The sequence below is a fragment of the Rattus norvegicus genome, chromosome 7 (assembly GCF_036323735.1).
Source record: "Rattus norvegicus strain BN/NHsdMcwi chromosome 7, GRCr8, whole genome shotgun sequence".
In the NCBI taxonomy this organism is placed as follows: Eukaryota; Metazoa; Chordata; class Mammalia; order Rodentia; family Muridae; genus Rattus; species Rattus norvegicus.
In genome coordinates, this window is record NC_086025.1 from 129,624,627 (window position 1) to 129,648,660 (window position 24,034).

Below are 24,034 nucleotides of genomic sequence, written 5' to 3' on the forward strand. Positions count from 1 at the left end.
GACTTGTTTAGTGCACACTTAAAAGATGGTATCTAAGCAGAAAGGTGGCGGTGCACCCCTTTAATTCCAGCCAGCACTCAGGAAGCAAAGGCAGACAGATCTGAGTGAAAGGCTGGCCTGGTCTATATAGTGAGACCGTGTCTCAAAACAAACAAACAAACAAAAATGCTATCTAGTAGAGAGTTTAATAACTCTCTACTTTGGCTATATTTTTAGAGTAAAGAAAGAAATCTATTCATTCTTTTGGAGGAGGTATTTTTTTAAAACACCCAAACTCAGCTTCTAATACAGAAACAAAAACAAAAAACAAACCACAAAACTAAACAAACAAAACCAAAAGAAAAATAAAACTCTTCTGAGGGAGAGTAAGGAAAAGTAATGCATGTGATGATCTAACTGTCCCCAACACCTTCTAACAGGAACCTGTGACGGGAAAATAGGACCTTCACTTTCACAGCCATGGGAAGCCCCCGTGGGGATTCCACCCAAGTCCGACTGACTGCAGAGGTGGCTCCTGTCTTCTAGGCTGCCAAGCAAGCCACAATAGTACAAAGGTTTCTAAGTGCTCAATTAGGTATTCCCTCCACAACCTCCGCACAGGAGAGGCTGGAGGGTGTGACTAATCAAAGCACCACCCAGCACTCCACACAGGAGAGGCGTGGAGACCATCATCTAGAGAGATCGTTACAAGGACGCAAAGGTAAAGGGTGTGAGGGGGAGCGTGTGTGCAGCGGAGCTGTGAATTCCTCAAAGGTGCATTAAGGAACAGCACACAGAGGAACGATGTGCTGACTTCTTTTAAAGGTGAATACATCCCAAATGGGTGGCTACAACAGGCACAAGAGACATTATTATTGAATAATTTCAATAAAAATGCTTACCTTTGAGTTGAAGGTGACATACTTTGGTGTGCACGCGTCAGTCACGTTAGCACTTACTGTTGAGTTCTGTTCCCCATTCATGCAAGGAATCTGAAATTTCTTGTAGATGACCTGGTATTGAGAGACACAGGAGAAACAACGGAAACTGTATTAAAGCCAAGACACGAACAACTGCCCCAGGGCCTCTGACAATGTCAAAACTGCAGCAAGTGCTTCTATCAGAACTTACCACTATCAGGAAAAAAACCATGCAGCTCAAGGAAAATCCACTAGTGTAGCCAAGATACCCTTTAAAAAACAAAAGTAGCAATTACTTTCATGACTTCATTTCTTGTAGGCATTACTTCAAGCACAGTTTGGGACGTCAATAAGCCCACGAGTCCATGTGAAAGAAAGATGCTAGTTTACTTGACAAAATCATATGGATAGGAGAATGATAGTAAGGCTTTGAATAAAAGCATCACATTTGACATTTTGATTCCAGGAATACCTGGAAGATTTCAGGACACAGATCTTAGAATCTAGGGAAAAGGCCTTTTGGCTTTGGCCCTCAGCCTCTGTGTTGGTGCATCCTGATGCCAAACGGACTTACTCCTTGGTCTTCCTCACAGCTCATTCTTGTGCACTTACTGTGGGAATCCTGAATGGCACTGATAAACTCCTCTCTCGATGAGAGGCCAACACAAGTGGACGTGAGCTTCTGGGAACAGAGACCAGCGGTTCTCAGCCTTCCTAACACTGTGACCTTTAACACAGTTTCTCATGCTGTGGTGACCCCCAACCAAAACATTTTCATTGCTACTTCATAACTGTAATTTTGGTATGGTTATGAATCATAATGAAAATATCTGATATGCCACTCCTGTGAGAGGGTCATTTGACCCCTTAAGGGGGTCATGACCTACAGGTTGAGAACTGCTTGAATAGGGCATTTGAGGGCCTTATGCCTCTTGGAATGCTCCGGAAAGGTGGTCACTTCAACCTCCATAAGGGCACATGGCCTCCCAGGAACTGCATTATTCTCACCCCCGGGAAGAACTGTTTACTATAACCAGAGGGACAGACACGCCTACAGAAACCCAGAGAACAGAGAAATAAGTAGTTAGGAAAAACCTACTTATAAACTTCATAGACACTGTATGACTGACTCTGACACATCTTAGTTTACCCAAGATAAAAACGAACAAACAAACAACCCTCGAAATTCACAACTACATTTGGAAGAATTTCAATACAAAGTTTGCCTTAAATTAGCCCAGATTTTAAAAATGCAATTTGGAGCCTTCAGACAGATGGAATTCTGTCTTCATTATTCACTGTGTGAAATCCCCGAAGTCCTAGGCATGCTTGCCTCCAAATATAAGCACAAAAACAAACGTCAAAACCAAACGGATGGCTTGCAGATCATCTGCCTTTCTTTTTTTAAACTTTTCAATTTACCCTTTGGCGGGCGAGTCACTAAGCCTGACTGTTTTCTAAACCTAAGTGTGGCTCATAACAGTTCTGTTTTGTCTTGATTAGCAGATTTGAAATCTCTAAGTATAAATGATCAGAATATTTAAAACCACAAGCCAGCCAAAGCCAGAAGATCTTGAGTTTAAGACTTAGGGAGACCCTATTTCTGAATTCACAGGAAGTAGAGATGTACTCAGTAGTAGACCATTTGGGTAGCATGCATAAGGTCCTGAGTTTGATCCCCAACACCATAAAATAAAAAAAACACAACACAACACATCTTAGTAGGAGAGTTCCATTTTCTGGACTTTTTTTTTTTTTTTTATAGAAGACTGTAAGTTGTGCTACTGAAAATATCAAATGTCAACTCTGGTTCCAGAACCTCCTCCCTCCCATCTCCAGCTCAGTAAAAAGGCTTCTCAGAGTCTGCACTGTGTTCTCAATATCATGTTAACATCAGCCCTCACTAACACTTCCAGTTTATGGTTTATTTGGTCTCTCTTAATGAACAAAAGCAAAGCTGTCCATTTTCCATTTCTGACTCATTGGGGACTGGACTGCCTGTGACAAAGGCCAGATCTTTCTTTGCTCACCCAGGTTCTTCAAGAGACACAGCGGGAGAATTATGCCAAAGGTTACCATCACCACCAACACTCGGCCATCGACGTACCAGGCTCTGGAAGGCAGGCAAAGGCTGGGTTACAGTCTTTAATTGGAAAATGACATTGTCGAACCCCACCATAACTTTACTATGGTCTCATTTTCATGCAACTGATAGAAGGGGTTTCCCCCGCCCCACTGGCTAAATGTAGCATTCCTGTGAATTATTTATGAATCATGTTTTCAAAGCCAAATTAGTATGTGGCATTCTGTCAGATTACAACTTGTCTTATCAATCATTTAAAGAGAAAATTCTTTCTGTTTTATTTGTATGAGCTCAGCAAGAAAGGAGCCACCACAGGTAGGCATCCTCCCTCCTGGATCCTTTGAATTTGACCTTGAGTGGAACACAGAGGAACTACGGCTTCTACAGTTTCCCTTGAAGGGAAATGGAGACACGGCTGACAAGGACCCTTCAACAAGAGGCCAAACACAAAGCTGTGCCAAACGCAGCGCTCCCTAGGGTAAGCTACATTTTTAATGATGTAAGTTCATGGAAATTCTGCTCCCAAATGCCAGGAACTTTCTTTAAAGAAAAGAAGATGGGATTGGGGATTTAGCTCAGTGGTAGAGCGCTTGCCTAGCAAGTGCAAGGCCCTGGGTTCAGTCCCCAGCACCGAAAAAAAGAAAAAAAAAAAAAAGAAGGTAGTGTGTTTTCTCTCCTTTGCACGTTGTCCTTCTGTATTCAAGACACTCTACATGTGCTCTCTTCCGAGGGCATAGGTATGGGGTTCAAGCTCTTTACCATTTTCAAGGTAATGGATAAATCCAGAGATACCTGGGGTCACACATTTTCCATTTATTTATTTGCGACCCTTTAATAAATACACTTCCTCGTGTTGTGCTGACCCCCCAGCCATAAAATTATTCCGTTGCTGCTTCATAACTGTATTTTGCTACTGTTATGAATTGTAATGTAATTATCTGATATGCGGTCCCTGAGAACCAATGAAAGCAATTAGTTAAATCACGACACACACCAAAAAAAGAGAAAGGGAAAAAGGTGAGAAGCTTACGAAAATGTCTCCTCCTCTCCCATGAGGGATTTTATGGCTGAAGGAAGTTCATTTTTCACTATGAAGAGGTAGCTCAGCATCGCTGGAGGAGAACGAGAACAAGTTTAGAACGGGTGACACCACAGCTCTTCTCTCAAGGCACAGGGACGGTGGCAGCTGTTCCCAGGCCCCCCTTCAGTGAGCACAGGTGACGCTAGCTCTCACTGCAGCGTTTGACCCTGCCTCTGCTTTACTGTCCGAGTGCATGCAAGGACACTTGCTGCTCGCATCGCGTTAGGTCGCACGTGGACACCCAGCCGGCCACCAGCACTAGAGAAGCCAGTGATGTCTGCACAGAACCGAGCCATGCGAGAGAAACTCGCCCTTCTTACCGCCAGTGTTCTGCAGAGAGGTGGCTCCGAAGATCACCAGCTTCCCCGTGGTGCCGAAGACTTGCTCTCCCAGCTTTTCGTAGACCATGCAGCCTATTGACAAATTGAGTTTGAGAGTACAAGAGACGACAAGGTTCTAAGAGTCAGGATGGCTGGCATCTCTCGGTGCTATGGGCTACTCTTCAAATGACCCTGTGCCTGTCTCAAACTCTTCTTACCTTGGCACTAGAGGGGTTAAGCCACTGCCATTTTGAACAACCTGGACACCTCTCAATGTCACACGCTACCACACTGTTTTTCCTTTGTCAAGCAGGCTTCAGGAATATTACAAGTAAAGATTCAGTCATGCTGGGGGGTTGGGGGAGTTCCCACACTAGCTAATCTTAACTCATGGATCTGGCATATGGTATTAAAGATTTGATTTTTAAAGATCATCACATTCAAGAACAAAAATACGTAGTAAATAAATAAATTCTTTTGCATTAAGGCCCTGATTAGGCTAATTATCTTCTACTGGAAGTAGGAGGCCCATCCACACTTTAACCCCAGGCCTCCTTCACCACAGGAGAATAATAATGACTTCATCAGGGAAGATTCTTGCTGTAGCTGGCCATGGTTAATGCAGACAGTTGTAACAGATCAAAGTACTAAGAAAAAGTCAAAGTGGAGGATTTGGCCTCAAATAGGAAAACTGTATCACACCTCTCCCCCGCCCCTCCCCCACAGTCCTCCCCCAATCTCCCATCCTTAAATGAAACTCATTAAGCTCAGTGGGCCACATAAAGAAAAGGAATGGGGGGGGGGAGGACCTGGTGAGGAGTGTTCCAGACGGAAGGGGCGGGTCAGAGAGAGGAAAAACAGGGATTCAAGTACTAAAATTCATTATATAAACGCACGAAACTGCCAAACGCTTCTTCAAAATGTAACAGAAGTATCTTCCTGATATCCCTTTAATCCCTCCTGCTTTGAATGTAACAGCAAACTTAGAACATCTACCAGTCATGACACAAGAATTTTCGTCCCGTGTAAATACGGTTCAGGGACACATAGCTGACCGAACAAAGTGGCAGACGCGTCTTCCTGAAGGACAGACTGCAGAATGGAAGTCCGCCTGAAGAGAATTTTGGTTGTAGCAAAATTCTCAAGTGGCCATCCAGCTCATTTGAATATGTAGTAAATTTCTAAACCAATTCGCCAAAAATAATAAATAAATAAAACGTTTATGCTTCCCGGGGGCAGTTCATAATTTCAGAAGGTTCACAAGAAGCAATTTGGGTCAGGCTATAATTAAACCTTTGCTTAACCTCATGTAAGACCGGTGTTTAAACTGGATAATGACTAGACTCTGAATTTATTACAGAACATTCCAGTCATCTGCATACAACAGCTGGCCAACTCGGCTTTAGTCAAAGTATTACAAACATTATCCAGTGTCCCCGGAGTAGAAAATAAACACTTCAGGGGTTACACTGCCCAGAGAACTCGAAGTCCCTGGTAGCGAGCTCACTCCCACAATGCCTCGGGGGCAACGTTTTCTCGTTGGAATATGCACAATGAGAATAAAAGGCCCGTTTGCTTAAGACCCCGGAGCCTACGAAATAGAAACCTTTGTCCAAGGTTTACCAAGGCCTAAGGAAGCAGTGGAGCTTTTAAAATAAGGTCACCCCAAACTAGAAAAAACGGGTACAACGGAGAGCGCGCTGTAAAATGACACAATGCACACTGTCCTGAGCATCCTGCCTCCAACGACAGCGTACATCTCAGCTTACCGGTTTCCTTGGAGCAGATCAGTAGTAGGTTTATTGAGTATATAGACAGTAACGTCACCGAAGTCAGAAGTATCCTACAGTGAAGAAAATAAATCCTGTTGTATTATCTTGAGAGCACATCATGGAAAGGCAAAGACCTCCTCCCGGTCAGCACCCAAAAGCTGGCTGCCTGCTTAGTTAAAATCCTCACTAGAATTCTTCTATCGGATGAAACGCTCATCGGAACCCACGTGAGTGTACCTGTCACCACGGGGGATGTAACTAAACACCCAAGCAGCTACAGGAAGACACTGAGGTGACTCGGCTGTAAAATCAGGTTATGAAAGAAAGGCTTTGTAGCCTATGGCATGAATACTGTCGGGTTACATCCTGGTGAGAAAGTGGTTTTGCACACAGGGTGGTGTCGGAGCAAGACATGGGTGACCTTAAGCGAGTGACCATGTGACTTTGGCGGAACTGCTTGGCTTCCAGACCTCTGATTCCTCATGTATAGTCCAAAGATACACCAGATGACGTGACCCATCGCTCAGAAGCTATTCCTCCACGTGAGCGTATGTCATTAATCTAATTCTCTTCCTCTGCACCTGGTTCCTCTTAGATGTGGGGGCTCTCCACAATCGAGTACAACACAAGAACAAATTCATGTTTTTGTTTTGGTACACCTGGCTCATTAACAGACCTTTCTCCAGAAAAGGGACAGCTAAAATGACATGGGGGCGTCCACGGTTTATTTCTATAGCGCTCGGGTAAACCAGACATGATCATGGAAAAGCAAAAGGCTTGTTAATTAGAAAAAGAAAACTCCAGCCCACAAACAAAACCCCCACACTTCCTCATACAAGGAAAAATGCCCCACATAAATTGGCCCCACTTTAGCCTTAGCATAATTAAAAGCGGTTCTTTTTCTGATGAGTGTTATCGAGAGGCACTTGGCACCTTAGGAGGCTCTCTGTGAACTCAGGCTCTCACACCTCCCCCGCTGCACACCTGTGGGCCTACAGCTCTGCCCGGAGGCTGCCTCTTCTGGCCTCTCTTGTCTTCCCACACACCAGGCAGAATGGCTGCTTCCCCTGATCCTAAGGCATTGATTCCCCGGCAAACTGCACTCGCTACTTGGAGAGACGACTAGGGAGCTCACAGTCACCAGAACAGATGGACTCCAGAAACGGATCTGGAAACGAGAAGGCCAGGCTCCATGGAGGCAAAACAAACACCAGGAGAAAGAACAATAAAACTGAGCACTGGGAAAATCCTGCTGGCAAAGGGAAACTGAGCCATTCATGATCGCCGAGAAAGAACATTCTGATTTATACTTATTCGGCAAAGGTCCCTGAGTGAGGAGTCCAATGAATAGTTAAGGTAAGTCCCAGTGGTACACATACACACACATATACATGCTGAATAAATATATATGTTTATATACATATACAAACACATACACATATATACATGTTAAATAAATATATGTATATATACATATACACATATATACATGTTGAATAAATATATATACACATACACACAAATAGACATGCTGAATAAATATATATGCGCGCGCACACACACACACACACACGTTGAAGAAACAAGCTTTGAGTTTCATTGAACGCAAGTTCATTGAGTTCAAGGGGCAACTTCTCCAAGCCCATGTGACATGGCACAGGGTAACCTGGACTTCCTCGGAGGCCTTCCACCCACAGACCCAAGAATGATGAAGGGAAATTGCAGCCTTGTAAGAGGAAGATGCAGCTAGCAAGAAGAGCTGATCGTCGCCATCTACGGAATAGCGACGCACTCTAAGAACATGGCTGTGGTACTCGCTCATCTGCTAAAGAGCTCCTGGGACCACACAGCTCTTACATGGTTCCTTTCCCCTTCCGGGGCTCCAGCTCTCTGCAGATGATACTCAGTGGTCTCTAGCCAACGGCAGAGGTGAAGAACCTCTTCAAAGGCTCCTGATGGACCTCAAGAAATACGGATCAAGGAAGATTTCAGTGAAGTGTCCCTGTCTTTCCCACCCCTGAACACGGCGGGATGAAGCATTCTCACGATAATGAATATGACTCGGTCCTTCCATGTGTGGTGACATGATATGGCACCCTGCAGCCAACAACGTGCAGTGTCCGCAAGTCTTTGCCTCAGACCATCCAATCTCTGAAGAGTCTCTTTTTCCTCCTTCTCAAAACACCCCCCCCCGCCTTCTTCTTTCTCCACCCTCCTCCCCTAGAACAGTCTTGCCATATAGTCCGACCTGACTTCAAATCCATGGACCTCCTGCCTCAGCCACCTGAGTGCTGAGATTTCAAATGGGAGCCACCACACCCAGCCAGAGCTTCTTGTCCAGAACTGGAAACCAATATTAAACAGACCCTGGGGCTCAAGAGATTAAGAGCAATGGTTGCTCTCCCAAGGGGACTGGGAGTCATTCCCTAGAGGACAGACATGGCAGCTCATATCCAGTTGGAGCTCTAGTCCCAGGGGACCTGAGGCTCTCTTCTGGCTCTCCACAAAGCACTGTACACACATGCCAGTACATAGGCAGACAGGCAAACAAAACAGCCATACACAGAACACTTTTTTTTAAAACCTATCTTTTTCTATCAGGTCACTAAAAAGCAAACTGTAGATGTGAAAACTCCAATTAGGCTATACCAAAACCGAGCAGAAAACTTAGCGGGATGCACCTTTTTTTTTTGGTGCGATAATGTTGTCTAACTGATTCCAACAAATGGTTGGAGAATGGTTTAAGAAACTCAGGGGAGGGGGCTGGGGATTTAGCTCAGTGGTAGAGCGCTTACCTAGGAAGCGCAAGGCCCTGGGTTCGGTCCCTAGCTCCGAAAAAAAAGAACCAAAAAAAAAAAAAAAAAAAAAAAAAAAAAAAAAAAAAAAACTCAGGGGAGGAGGGGGAAACAAAAGAAAGAAAAACAACAAGAAAAAAAAATAGTTTAAAGAAAAGAAAGAAAGAAACTCAAGTTAGAGATGCTTTAAGAACCAAAGACCGGGCTGGAGAGATGGCTCAGTGGTTAAGAGCACCGACTGCTCTTCCTGAGTTCAAATCCCAGCAACCACATGGTGGCTCACAACCATCTGTAATGAGATCTGATGCCCTCTTCTGGTGTGTCTGAAGGCAGCTACAGTGTACTCAATACAATAAAAATAAAATCTTAAAAAAAGAACCAAAGACCATGACACCCGGACGAGAGAGCCAAGAAGAAAGAGGGAGGATAGATAAAGCGTGTGGTTACTTATGGGAATGCCGGGTCTCAAGCTAACACTGACCCTCTTCATCCAAACAGTCGAACTCATAATCATGGCTTCCTGCAAAGACACAACACCACCTGCCGGACACTGCGGCTTCCACACTGCTAAGCACCCGGGAAAGCTGGCTGCCGAAGGGGGCGTTCTGATGTGGTGATGGGTTGCCAAGGTCTTCCAGGCCGTCTTTGCCAAGGGATCTTAAGTATGTAACTAGACGCGGACGGGTGGGAGGGGAGGCGAGACGATGCACTTCGGACTCTGAAGAATCCTTGCGCCGTGACACTTCAGAAGATGTGCTGTAGGAAGCAAGCGGTGATGGCACAAGCCTGGGAGCCCAGTGCTTGAGTGCTGATAGCAGGACGATCTGGAGTCTAAGGCCAGTCTCGGTGACTTAGCATTCTCAACGCTAGCCTGGGCTACATACACGAGAGTGTATCTCTAAACAGAAATAACGCAGCTCCCAAACAAATAAAGAACCTCTCTCCCCAAGATGTGGTATGGGGGTATCCTAGGAGATTCTGTTTCTCTGGACAAGAAGTCTGTTAGGAAACAAAACTCTTAGACTCTTGGCTCAGAGCACAATCTTCAGAGGCTCTGCCTGACATCTCTTGCCCCAGAAAAGGAGGCCTCTGCTCTGTGCCAACACGGACATCCACATCGGCAATGCCTGATGGGGAACGCACTGGGATACGGGTTCCATTTCTGCAAGTTCTGCGTGTTAGAAGCGAGGTAGAGCTGAAGTTGCTACAATTACTTCTGCATTTGGGTTTCCATTTTTACCTCTGGGCCCTCCTCAATCGACCTGAAATCTAATGGCTCATCCACTTAACAATCCTCCTCACTGCCCGGCTCTCTGGCTTAACCTCCTCTAACCTTTCTGTCTGTTCGTCTTGTGAGTATCAGGGCTGTCTGCAGGCCAGGCAACCTCAAGGGCTGTGTGCTGGGACAAACTCAATGACATGCCATCACTATTTGTCTAAACGGCGAAAAGCATGGACGGATGGGATTTTTAATTTTCTGAGTTGGACATCTTTAAGAAAATACAACCCGTTCTGAGATGAACTTCTCTGGCAGTTGAGTTGAGATCGGGCTAGGGTTACCTGGCTCTGTCTTGCCTATCGAAGTGTGAAACTCCACATGCACACAGGCTACATTTGACCTCTCAAGTCTCGTGAATTCTCCTTGAATTGTTGACCCGCCTTACTCTGTACTGATGATCTCCTCAGCTTCCTCTCTGCTGTATGCCTTCCTCCAGACCTCTGGCAGGGGCTGCTTAGAGTCAGACCACCGGAAATGGCCAGCCATTCGCCAACGATCCAAGCCCAAAACGTGCAAGTCAGACAGCCGGTCACCTGTTGTCCGTGACTCCCGTCTACTCAGCAGGAAGAACACTATGTCTAACTTGCAAGTCTGTCCAAAGGCAACAGTCTGCCTGTCTCCCTTTTCTTACTGAGATCCCCTTTCCGTCCAACAGCCAGACTCCTCTGTCTTACTGCTTTACTGTGTATCCCTAGGCTGCAGGCTGGGGGCAGCTGATGGTTTAATTCACCTGTTCACGTTCAACACCAACATGCAAATGCGCCAAGAATCAATGAACTCACAATTAGGGTCTTGTCTGCAAGTTATGTGAGACCACACCAACATCTTGGTAAAACCAAGAGACATCCCTATCTATCTAAGGCGGTCCTGTGACCAGGTTGGTCACACTTACCTCAAGGGTTGACCTACTCTTGTGACTGTGGAAGGATAATGTAGGAGCTTTTTCATGCGGCCACTGTATGAAAATGAGCTGTTTATCCATTTACTCTAGGAGACTGCTTGAGCCCTTCAGAAGTCCTTGGGGTTACATCTGTCCGCCACAATCTTCTGAATTATTGTGACCGTGCGGGCACGCGCTTGTCTTCCTGCTGTGTAAGTGCACGTGCATGTGTGTACGTGTGAAGCCAGAGGACGATCACAGGTGCTGGTCCCCAGAAGCTGTTCACCTTGGGTGTTGAGGGAGGGCTTTTCAGTGATGTGGAGCTTGTCAGGTAGGTGAGGCTGGCTGATCTGCCGGCCTCAGGGATCTGCCGCCTCATCAGAACCGGGATTACAAGCTTGAGTCACCACAACACTTTCCCAAAACACAAGAACAAAAACAAACAAACAAACACACACACACACACACAGTCCTGGGAACTGAACTTGGATCCTCAGCTTGTGTGACAAGTGCCTTAACCAACTAAGTCATATCCCTAGACACTTTAAAATTTGTTTTAGAAGATTTACTGTTGTTATTCCTATGGGTAGTTATGTATATATCTGTACGTAGGTATGTGCCCGTTAGTACTGGTGTTGGAGAGACCAGAAGTCCCAGATATCCTGGAGCTGGAGCTACGGACAGACAATTGTGATCTGCCTGACATGGGTGCTGGAGTCGAACCAGGGTCGAGCCCTCTATATCACAGTCGTGATGATGTCGAAAGTATGATTGGGCAGACGTGCTCTTTAAACTGGGGGAGTTTTACTGTAAGCCTGAGCCACTGTCGCAAACAAGTATGTCATGACACCTTAAGAGAGGTGACAGTGGACTGGAAAGGTCTAATTATAGGCCACAGTGCCTACGACACTCCCACCTCAGCAGCTGAGCCCTTGAAGAGAGGGAGACAAAACAGCAGCACTGCTGTGAATCCAAAAGTAGCTCAGGTGGGGGCATCTGGGGCTGCCGCACGGCTGGACGCTCACACCTTCCTCTGGGACCAGTCTCTCTCTGAAGAACAGAGAGTTCCGCCCTGCCCTGCAGACTCCGGCATGAGATGAGTGCTCTTTTCGGCGGGTGTGGAGTAGGACCATGCACTGATGCTGGTGGGCTATGGGCCACGCCTGCAACAGGGATCTGTGACGCCTAGCTCTGGCCTAGCGGCATACGTGTCTCAGTTGTCCCTGATTCTCAGCCTGCATATCTGTGCACCTGCCGTGCTGTCTGTGTAATTGACAGTAATTAATAAAGCACTTTATTGCTTACTACCAAACACAAACTCTGGAGAATTCATCCTGAGCACTGTGTATATTTCACTAAGCCTAGAGAGGTTACATATTAGGCCCAAAGTGGCAGAGCTAAATGGATCGACGAACTAGGATCCGGTGGCGGGCAACTACTTGTAGAATTTACACAACGGGCCAAGGAAAGCCACGGTTTTAATAGGCTGCCTCCGGAGCAAGCAAGGGTCAATTATACACACAGCACCTTTCATTGGCTTCCTTGTGGGCAAGTCTAAGTTCTTTCACGAGAAATTTGTCTTGAACCAGTCCCATGGTTGGTTGGTTATTTTTGTCTAGAAAGCAAAATACTTCTCACTGATGCCTGTATCTAATACATTACCCTACAAAGAAAGGGGGCGGTTAAAAGAGACAAGAAGGCAAAAATAGAAACTCTGCAGGAGGCCCCTGCTTGCTGTGGAGGAAAAGCTGTACCAGTTACAAACCTGCTCCTTACATCCACTTCCTGCCCCAAGTAGGTTTGAGGGCTGTGGTTTTGTGAGGGACGTAGTGTGTAAATGTTGACACTGTCCTCCTTCCGCCTCCACCCTACAAGGACAACTGGCTTCTCTCTCTTTAAACCTAGATGTTTACCCATTTGAATCATGTCCCGACACCTGCTTCCAGCCTCCGGAGATGTAACTCTTAGTGAAAGTCTTTGTAACAAGTGAAGTGCTTGAGGCTTGGGTTTAGATTCCAGTGCCCAGAGCCTGCTGGATGTGGAGCTTCATCCGCAAGGCCTCCCTTACTCGGTTTCCATGGGAACTCTGCATGCCCCGGATGCGAAGCAAACAAGAGTGCCCAATAGATATGGTCCCTAACACCCAGGGCTTAGTGTCACCCTAGGAAAGTTATTTAACCTCTGTGAATCGCAATGTATTCATCTGTAACATGGAGATGACAAACAGGATTCTTGGGATTCTATAAAGTCACGCATAGTTTATGGCTGTCCCACCTTTGTATCTTTTTAAAAAAAAAAATCAGAGGCCATGGAGAGTGACTGTGAAGCTGTTCTCTCGGCCTCTGTGCGCCTACTCTTGATGTGGACGTTGATTCTTTAACGCTGTGCATGGGTCTAACACAGAGCAAAGCAGAACTGGACTACTCAGCTTTCCTCTCTGTTAAGTCAGCTAGTGCTCTGGGAGATGAAATTTAAGTTGGATTTGCAAACTCCTGTCTCTGAACTGCATTTAACCTGCCCTGCCGGGCGGATGCACACCATTTATCTACCGTGAGCCAGACCGAATGGCATTCTGAGCACCACGGAGCTGAATGACGGGGCAAAGACCAAAGGCACCATGGTTGTCTCTTGTAAGCTGAGGGAAAGACAGTAGGACAAAACAGAGGCCATGGTACTGCCCTCTGGATACAACCTCACCACAGGCAACTGAGTATAGACAAGGAGAATTCTTGTGCACACGCATGGCCCACACAGGCATACACGCGCTCCCATTCTCTGAGACCAAGAGGACTGAATTCTGAGGACCCTTTTTCAGAGGCGCCATGGATAAGCTGAGCTAAGCAAATGAGAACCGAACTTTTGAAAACAACGCGCGACAGTCATCTCCTACGCAGGCCAGCTCTCTGTTTACCAAACAGGCCCTCATTGTGAGCCTGGCTCTACTTCTGAAAAGCTTCTAAACCCAATGAATTTCAATAGAGGTCAACGGCTCTAGCCCTGTCCTTTCTACATGAATTCCCAAGGTTGGCAAGCTCCAATGTGTCACTTCTCCTTTCAAGTGTCGTTATTCCCAAACAAGGGCCTCCAAGGCCAACGGGTTTTGCTGCCAGAGAAAGCACATTTTTCTCCTCAGATCATTTCTAAGGAACTGTGACAATAACTCCAAGAATTTTACAAAAAACAAGTAACTGACTGACAAGAAGGGAGATGAGTACGAAAGCCATGGACCCCAGGACCATCCGGAAAGATCGAGGCCTCCAGGCCTTTACACTACATATTCATCTTTCCTCAGGGGTGCCCAGAGCAGATGGGCTAGCATTAACACGAATTACTTCGATGTGTGGCACGTATGCCATCCTCTGTTTAGAGCAAAATTATAACCTTGGGGGTGGGGGAGGGTCATTCCATCACTCCGCCTCTTGAAAACATACAAGAAGAGATGGTGTCCATTCAAGAACAGAAGGCTCTCTGGAAAGGCGCCCCGCAACCTCTGCTCAGTGGAATTGTGGGAAGGAGTACAGACGTTAGAACATGGTGCAAGGGGTTGGGGACTTAGCTCAGTGGTAGAGTGCTTGCCTAGCAAGTGCAAGGCCCTGGGTTCGGTCCCCAGCTCCGAAAAAAGAAAAAAAAAAAAAACCAAAAACAAACAAAAAAACCTGGTGCAAAAGGAGAACATGAAGGCCTTGGGAACAGGGAGATGGCTCGGTTGGTAACGCGCTTTCTGTGAGGACCCGAGAGAGTTGCCTTTGGCTTCCTAATACATTCACATATGCATACGTGCGCCTGCACATGCACGCACACTCATGTGCACGCAAGCATGTCTTGATAGTGAAGAATAGTTGGGGATAACATGTTCTTAAAGTGACAATCTAATGCGGACCAGATTCCTACAATGTATGGACAGAGGAACTAGCTAGCGTGTTGCTCAATCTGTAACTCAAACATTCTGGCCAATGCACAGATGTGCACAGGTTGTCCCCATGGTCCTTCCAGCCAGTATTCACTCTGTTTCTCCTGCTACAATGTCACATATGTATAATCTACCATGGAAAAGTTTCCGTACCAGTCCCTAAGTCCATTTGACTCTTCTAAGCAACGGACTGATATTCGGTGGAACGGCCACAGGTTTTCAGCCCATTTTCTTACTGTAGATTTGACATCGTCTGACTTTACTATTACTTGGTGTTTAGCTTGATAATAGGTGATTAAAAGTTCAATTACTTCTTTTTTTTTAAAGATTTATTTATTATAGATGAGTACACTGTAGCTGTCTTCAGACACACCAGAAGAGGGCGTCGGATCTCATTACAGACCGTTGTGAGCCACCATGTGGTTGCTGGGATTTGAACTCAGGACCTCTGGAAGAGCAGTCAGCGCTCTTAACCACTGAGCCATCTCTCCAGTGGGGCAAGTGCTTTTAACCTGCTGGGCTGCCTTGCCTGCCCTCCTCTCAGCTTCGCTCAGGCGAAGACAGGGTTGCTCATGAAAAGACTAGAGACGAAGATGAAATGGCCACGCGCATCTCTCCTGCGGGCATCGGGTCCCCACTCCTGGGAACACTGGGTTCTATGATAGCTTAAGCCGGGCTTGCTTCCTACAGAAAATAAATCTGTTAAAACAAACAGACAAACAAACAGACCCTGAACTAGGAAAGTCCTCTCCATGTAGCACATGGTAAAGGCAGCCATTACGCTAAGCCAAAAAAAAAAAAAAAAAAAAAAAAAAATCACACCAAGAAGTTTCCAGACCCAGTGAAGCACCACACCCAGCCCCAGGGCGACAGGGAGGAGCCTTCCCAGTTGAGGCTCTAAGGGAGCCTGGGCAGCCCGAGGCCCTTCCCTGCTGGCCACTGAGCTGGATCAGGGCCCTGGAGCAGCTGATACCTGAGGCTGCCAACTGCTGTGAGCAGCTGGGGTTTTTTAAACAAGTCAGTGCTTCCTTGTTCTGAAGCTGCAAGCTTTCGTGTTCTGTGAGGAACTTCTGAGTCTTTATACCACTGCCCTCGAGGGCCTCCACCTCGGGGCTTTGATTATGCCCCCTTCTCCCTTCAAGTATATGGAATAAAACGATTCCTAATGGCTTCATCCGGGGAACTCTTTACCCAATCCTTAGCTTTGTTTAGAGATTAAAAGGCAACTGACTAGATCAGTTATCCCTAAACCAATATAATTAAGTCATCAATCTTTCTAGGAATGGTGGGTTGGATACAAGGATTTAATTTCTCCTGCTTCCTCGTGAGAAGCCACCAATAGGTCTTTGTATGAATTTATTTACTAGTAAATTGCTAACACACACACACACACACACACACACACACACACACACACACACACAAAACAGGTCCATTCTGGAGGGGAGAAAAGAACTGGAACCTGGACTGCTGGAAGAGAAAGACAGCATCAATCTAGTTCATACCGGAATCTCCCTGAAGCACTGCCAGTATTCCAAGAAGCCAGGAGAAATGGGAGGATGGGCTGAAAGTATGCTGAGTATGTTTAATTTCCTTGAAGAAGCTGCCAGGCTCCGCCCGCCACCATATACGCCATAAACATAAGCAGCTGTTCCTCTCCTATTTTGGCCAAAGTCTGAAGGCATCAGTCAATGTACACTATAGGTCTAGCCGGGCATGGCAGCACACACCTATAACCTAGCACTTAGGAAGCCGAGGCAGGATGCTTGCAAGTTGGAGGCCAGCCTGGGCTAAACGGTGAGGCCCTTTCTTTAGAAACAGACACACCCCGCCTCAAGGGAGGAAATGCAGGCGGTAATGAAAATGAAACACTCAGGAACACATGCTCCCGGGACACTCTCCGCTATCCCTTTTCCCTCACTTGGTCTCAAAAAGATGGCGGCCACGCCCTGCAGGAAGGATAACCTTAAGAGCCAAGAGGCACATCCTACAGAACCCAGGCGGTTGGTTCCTGAAGCTAAGGACTTCTGCAAGTCCCTCAGGGGAGGCATCACCTACAGGCCCTATGCGATCGTCAGGCTCCACTTGGCCTGTTTCCCCCACTCTAGACACTGTTTGAGTGTGAAATGAAAGGGTACGCCCAGAACAAACAGAGCTCAAGTGGGAGCACGGGGGCAGGGGGGAGGGGAGGTCAGACAGTAAAGAGACAAGAGGGAAATCCACGAGATGGCTGGCCCAGTCTGTCCAGCAAACAAATCCCATGGGGGGTTGGGGGGGGAATGGAGAGAAGTTCGGAATCTACACAGACCAAAGGAGACTTAAAGTGTAGGGGCCAATCGCATTTGATGGACCATATCTGATTAAGCCAACTGCTTCTATTTGCTCCTGGTGCTGCAGGCCTGCAATCCCAGCACCGGAGAGGCAGCGGCAGTCAGATCTCTGTAAGAGTGAGGGCCACTTAGTAAGACGCCACCTCAAAAATATAAAAACGCAATTCGAAGCCATTTGAGTACTAGTTGGGTGTTTGACAGTAAGGAACCATTAACTGTAGGTTTTAGCCATGACTTTAGAGTCCACAGCAAGCCCTTCAAGATTCTGAAGGCCAACTGTTGCTAATACCGAGTGCCCTGGTTACACAAATTCTAATCCAAGACACAGGAGGAGCAGAAGCGTCCTCAGACAGGAGTGTCTGTCTCAGCAGCAAGGAACAGTAAGGAAGCGAATCCAGAACGGCCAGGAGATGGGACAAGGACACCAGAGATGGAGCAGGAGAGAGAAGTCCCAGAAGTAATGAAGACCCTCCCAAACCAGGAGCCTGCTCCACTAACTGTAAAACAGGGGGCTGGCGCCAGCACCTTCTACGGCTGTCGCAAAGACTCCATAGAGACCTGTCGCAGAACAAGAAGTACAGGAGCCATGTAACCAGGAAGTTGATGCTTAACACTGTGTCCACAGATAACTTGATACAATATGGTCGACATAAAAAACAAAACAAAACAAAACAAAACAAAACAAAACAAAACCAAACCAACCCACAGAGGCAGTGAGACGGCTCACTGAGTAACGGTGTTTGCTTCACAAAACCTGATGACCCAAGTCAGTTCCTCAGACCGTGTGAAGGCGGAGAAACTTCACAAGCGACCTGTGTGATGGATGAGAGGGAACGCAGATTCCTCATTTGGCATACAATGGAAATCAAAAGTATAACTACCTGAGCATGTCTGTAGTATCTTCAGAGATTCAGAGTTTCGGCGCATATTTAAAAAAAAAAAAACAGAAAAAATGTATTGTCTGATACATTTTACTTTTAAACCTGGCACACTGGTTCACACACTGTATTACATATATACATGAATCGTGTGTGTGCGTGCGTGCGTGCGTGCGTGTGTGTGTGTGTGTGTGTGTGTGCGTGTGTGTTGATGGGCCAGTTTGGCCACTACTTCCAGTAAAACAAAGCTCCCACTGAAAAGACCAGAGGAGCATGGGGCAGACTAATGAGGAAGCCAGAGGCAGGCAGGATCAGGAGCATGGAGCAGGCCAATGAGGAGACCAGAGGTGGGCGGGACCAGAGAAGCACGGAACAGGCCAATGAGGAGGTGGCCAGAGGTGGGCGGGACCTCCCAGACACCTGAGAGTGAATGCGAAGACAGGGCTTGCGAAGATTTTCCATAAAGTCCATTTTAACCAAGTCCCAACTGAAAATATTCGTCATGCCCCACCTAACTGTCTGAGACGAACTTATGCAAACAGAAAGCTGGCGGTTTCCACTGACACTGTAGAAAGGTGCTGCTAATTGCTCGTCTCCAAAACAAACAGTTCCTTGGATAGTTACAACAACACAGTGACAATTACTTTTGCACACAGTACGTGCTCCAAAGCAGCTCAAATACCAGAGCGATAAGAGCTGGGTTAAACGAGTTTCATATTTTGACCCGGTGTCTGAGACTTACAGCGATGCGTGGATCCGGAAGTAACAAATACAAAAAGTTAAATAAAGCTAATTTTGAATGTTTCTGTCCTTACAAAATACACGCACATTTCAGCAACTTGATTAATAAGCAAGAATTTCTTTCTTGTAGGCACTCAGTCTGTTACTGAGAGGCACTGAAGCAAACCAGAAAGTATATGTTGGTTACTTAACCAAATTAATAAATAAGCAAATAAAACTGTTTAGAAACTTCTCTCTTTTTTTCTGTCTGATGAAGGAAGTGGATAAAAGGAGGATATGACCGCTCCTAGCTGTGGTTGGGGAGGAGGTTTTTATTGTAGATACGGAAGAGTACAGCCAAAGGGTTCAGACAGAAATTGGCCATGAGAGAGGGGTAGAGGAGAGAGAGGAGAGATGAGAGAGAAAAGATGAGTGAGAGAGATGAGAGAGGAAGAGATGGGGTGGGGGAGAGGAAGGGAGGGAGGGAGGAAGAGAGAGAGGGAGGGAGAGATGAGAGATTAGAGAGAGGGAGAGAGGAAGAGAGAAAGAGAGAGAGGGAGGAGGGAGGGAGAAAGAAAGAGAGGTGAGAGGGGAGGGGAGGGAGAAGGAGAGAGGGAGAGATGCTGGAGGTTTAGGTAAGGGCAGAGGAGCGCTGGGAGGGGCCACAGGTAAGCCCAGAGGCCAAGTAACCTAATAGACACCAGTTAGCCATCTGTCCCCCAGGTTTCTTTAGGAACTGACAGGAAGCATACAAAACACCAGACAGAGCCCATGGTGCTGCCAATACTCACAGAAACAGGAGGATCCCCGTGTTGGCCAAGGCGAAGGCGAGGCCCAAGATCCCACTGCCCATGATGGCGTTGCTCAGGTTAAAGACAGACATTCCCAGAGAGGTTGTTCCTGGAATCTGGACAGTGGAGACAGACACCATCACTAAGCGCGTGGTTGGTCTCAAGGCATTCCTTCAAGCCAAAGCCCTTCCAGAGCTACCAGAACCCACCGAGAGACGAAACTGGAGAACTTTTTCTGCAGCCTGATTTTTTTTTAATGGGTCGTATGAGAAAATGTAGCCAGTTACATAGTAACATTTTCAGGGCAGAATGAAAGCCCTGACTCTGTGTATCTGAGGTGTGTAGTTAGGTAACACATATGCTGGTATGTTTCTCTCTCTACAACACACACACACACACACACACACACACACACACACACACACATTTAATTTATTTTGCATCGGGACAGCAGTTTTCCCCTCCCTCTTTTCCTCCCAGTTCCTCCCTCCACACCCATCCACGCCTTCTCAATTCTCTTCAGAAAAGGGCCTACCTCAATGTCTATCAACCATGCCTGGCACAGGACATTGCATTAAGACTAGGCATCTCAGTGAGGACAGACAAGGGAAGCCACCTTTCTCCCCCCATGTCCCTTGCTACCCATGGCAGATGGGAGAGCTGGCCCCAGGGTGTTAGAGTGGGAGAGATGGCTCTGACCCTCACTGGACACACTCAGGGAAGCAGTCTCTGCACCTCACCTGGGCTGCAGGGTAGAGCTGGCCCTGGCGGCAGATGCTGCTGATGAACCAGTCCTGAGTATGTGAGAACGTAGGAGCTGGCTCCGCCCCTTGCCAGCATTAGGTGGGCCAGTCAGAACAGGGCAGTGAGCAGCTCGGATACCTCTCAGGCTCACATCCGGGGCTTTGACTTGGCTCACCCCAACATCTGCCCCATCAAACGAACTGCTGGAGTGTGTGAAGGGCCCAGTCCTATGGATCCAAAACTACAAGATTTCCATGACACAGGGCAACAACAGGATATCCAAGAGGAGTCCCAGCGAGAATCCAGTACTGATGGAGTAGGAGAAGCCAGAGGCTTCAAACCAGACCAACAAGTCACTGCAATAAACACTGGCAAGAAATGAGGACAAAAGGGAACACTATGGGGTATGCTGTGCCTCACTACATATTCCACAAAAAGTTTTTTTCTCTTTTTGGGGGAGGGGATTGCAAAGGCAGGTACAAGGGGCTGGGGAGATTAGTGGAATTGGAGTGCAGGGTGTGAAATTCACAAAGAACCAATAAAAAGTTAAAAAAAAAAAAAACTAGGCACATTCTCTTCTAGAAAGGCTAGACAAGGCAATCCAGTAGGAGCAAAGGGACCCAAAGGCAGACAACAGAATCAGAGGCAGCCCCTGCTCCCACTGTTAGGAGTCCCACAAGAAGACCAAGCTACACAACTGTGTCATATGTGGAGAGCCTAGGTCCGTCCCATGCAGGCTTCCTGGCTGGCTGTTCAGTCTCTGTGAGCCCGTATAGGCCCAGGTTAGTTGATTCTATGGGTTTTGTTGTGGCGTTCTTGCCCCTGTGGTTCTTACAACCCTTCCTCCCTCTCTTCCCTAAGCTCTGCCTAACGTTTGGCTGCGGGGTTCTCAATCTGCTTTTCCATCAGCTGCTGGATGAAGCCTCTCTGATGACGACTGAGACGCCAACCTATGAGTACAGCGGAATGCCCTTAGGAGTCATCCACTGACTTAAATTTTAATTTAATTTTTATCTACTTTTCATTCTTTTCCATTCATGTTTGGGTCTATCCTGGCTCTCTGAACTCGCCAGTATCCGGCCACTGGCCGTGCCAGGAGTGGGCTCCCTCTCCTGGCATGGTCTCCAGCCACACCAGTCATTGTCTGACTATTCCCACAATTCATTAACCTTTTCGCTTCAAGCTGGCAGGACAAATTGGAGGTTGAAGGTTTTGTGGCTGGGTTGGTGTCCCAATCCCTCCACTGGACACCTTACCTGGTTACAGGAGATGGCAGGTTAGAGCTCAGTAACCCCTACTACTAGGAGCCTTAGCTGGGGCCACCCTCTTAGATTCCTGGGAGTTTCCACCACTGCACCAGGTTTCTAGCTTGTCCCAGAGATGCCCTCCAGCCCCCAACTCCAGCGGCCTTTCTCAGTGCTCTCCCCACATCCTCCCCACACCCGATCCCTCCTGTTCCCATGCTTACTTACCCCTCCACCCCCATTAATTCCCCTCCCCCATCCACACCGCTACACCTACTCTGTTTCCCCATTCACAGTGAGATTCACCTATCCTGGCCTTGAGACTCTCTGTGTTTTTGGATTTCAGTGTGGTTACACTTTATTCAACCGCTAATGTCCGCTTATAAGTGAGCGCATACCATGTCTGTCTCTCTGGGTCTGAGTTACCTCAGTCAGGATGATCTTTTCTGGTTCCACCCCTTTGCCGGTGAATTTCATGAATCCTTGTTTTTAATAGTTGAGCAGCATCCCATTGTGTAGACGAACCACGTTTTCTTTATCCAATCTTCAGATGAAGGACACCTAGGTTGGTTCCAGTTTCTGGCTATTATGAGTAAAGCTGCTATGAACATAGTTAAGAGTCTTTAGGGCAGGATGGAACGTCTTCTGGGTTTCTGCCCGCGAGTGTTACAGCTGGGTCTCGGGGTAGACAGATTTTCTGAGTAACTGTCATACTGGTTTCCAAAGTGGCTGCACAAGTTTGTAACTCCCACCAGCGGTGGAGGAGTGCTCCCCTTGTCATCCTCGCCAGCATGAGCTGCCATCTGCATTTTTGATGTTAGCCATTCTAACCGATGTGAGATAGAATCTCAGACTCATCTTGAGCCCCATTTTCCCTGATGGCTAAGGATGATGACCATTTCTTTAAGTGCTTCTCAGCCATGAAACATTCCTCCGTTGAGAATTCTAACCCCATTTTTTAAAAATGGATTATTTGGTTTGTTGATGTCCAGGTTCTTGAGTTCTTTATATATTTTGGGTACCAGGCCTCTGTCAGATATGGGGTTGGTTAAGAGCTTTTCCCATTCTGGGGGCCACTGTTTTGTCCTATGGACAGTGTCCTTTTGTCCTATTGACAGTGTCCTTGCTTTACAGAAGCTTTGCAGTTTCATGAGGACCCACTTATTAATTGTTGATCTTGGTGACTGCTCGATTGGTGTTCTGTTCAGAAAACTGTCTTCCAATGCATTCTAGAATATGCCCCACTTTCTTTTCCATCAGGGTCAGTGCATCTGGCTTTATGGTAAGGTAAAGATCCACTTGGACTTCAGTTTTGTGCAGGGTGATAGATGTGGATCCATTTGCCTCCTCTACTGTTTTTTGAAGGTCCTTTCCTCTTCCCATTGTATATTTCTGGCTTCTTTATTAAAAACGGATGTCTGTAGGTGTGTGGGTTTATTTCTCGGTCTTCAACGTGATTCCATCGATCAACCTTTCTGTTTTTATGCTGGTACGACGTGGTTATTATTATCGCTCTGTAGTACACACAGCTTGAAATCAGGGAGGCTGATACGCCCAGAAGTTTTTTTATTGTACAGGACTGTCTTAACAATACTGGCCTTTCATTTTTCCATACGAAGTTGAGTACTGTTCATTTGAGGTCTATGGAGAATTGTGCTGGAATTTTGATGGGAAGGGCATTGAATCTGTAGATTGTTTTTGGTAAGACGACGGTTTTTACTATGTTAATTCTACTGATCCACAAGCCTGGGAGGTCTCCCCAGTATCTGATACCTTCTTCAGGATCTTTCTTCAGAGACTTGAAGTTCTTGTGATATGGGTCTTTCACTTGCTTGGTTAGTCACACCAAAATATGTTATATTCTTTGTGTTAGTTGTGAAGGGTGTTGTTTCCCTGATTTCTCTTGTATATAAGAGGGCTGCAAATTTTTTTTTAAACTTAATCTTGCATCCAGCCACTTTGCCGAAGGTATGTATCAGCTGTAGGTGTTCCCTGGTAGGATTTTGAGGGTCGCTTATGTATACTATCATAATATCATCTGCAAATAACAATACTTTGACATCTCCCTCTCCAATCTGTATCCCCTTGACCTCCTTCACTTGGCTTATTGCTCTAGCGACAACTCCAAGTACTAATTAGATAGATACGGAGTGGACAGCCTTGTCTTGCCCCTGGTTTTAGTGGAATTGTTTACACTTCTCTCCATTAACTGGGTCTGGGATAATGGCTTGCTATGCATTGCCTTTATTATGTTAGCTAAATCCTTTGTATCCCTGACCCCTCGAAGACTTTAATCATGAAGGGGTGT

At 46.6% G+C, this 24,034-nt stretch overlaps 1 protein-coding gene across 7 annotated transcripts in view; it reads right to left on the reverse strand.

Annotated features, from left to right (window-relative positions):
• The window catches only part of Slc38a1 (solute carrier family 38, member 1), a 69,314-nt gene that overhangs the window by 12,213 nt on the left and 33,067 nt on the right, over window positions 1-24,034 (reverse strand). For 6 of the 7 annotated variants that reach the window (XM_006242281.5, XM_063262935.1, XM_006242280.5 and 3 more), the window contains 7 exon segments: window positions 19,739-19,854; window positions 6,153-6,226; window positions 4,384-4,476; window positions 4,013-4,094; window positions 2,930-3,012; window positions 1,111-1,169; window positions 882-992 (listed from right to left, as the gene is read on the reverse strand). In XM_006242281.5, the coding sequence (XP_006242343.1) occupies window positions 882-992; window positions 1,111-1,169; window positions 2,930-3,012; window positions 4,013-4,094; window positions 4,384-4,476; window positions 6,153-6,226; window positions 19,739-19,854 (618 nt within the window). 7 annotated transcript variants of the gene reach the window in all.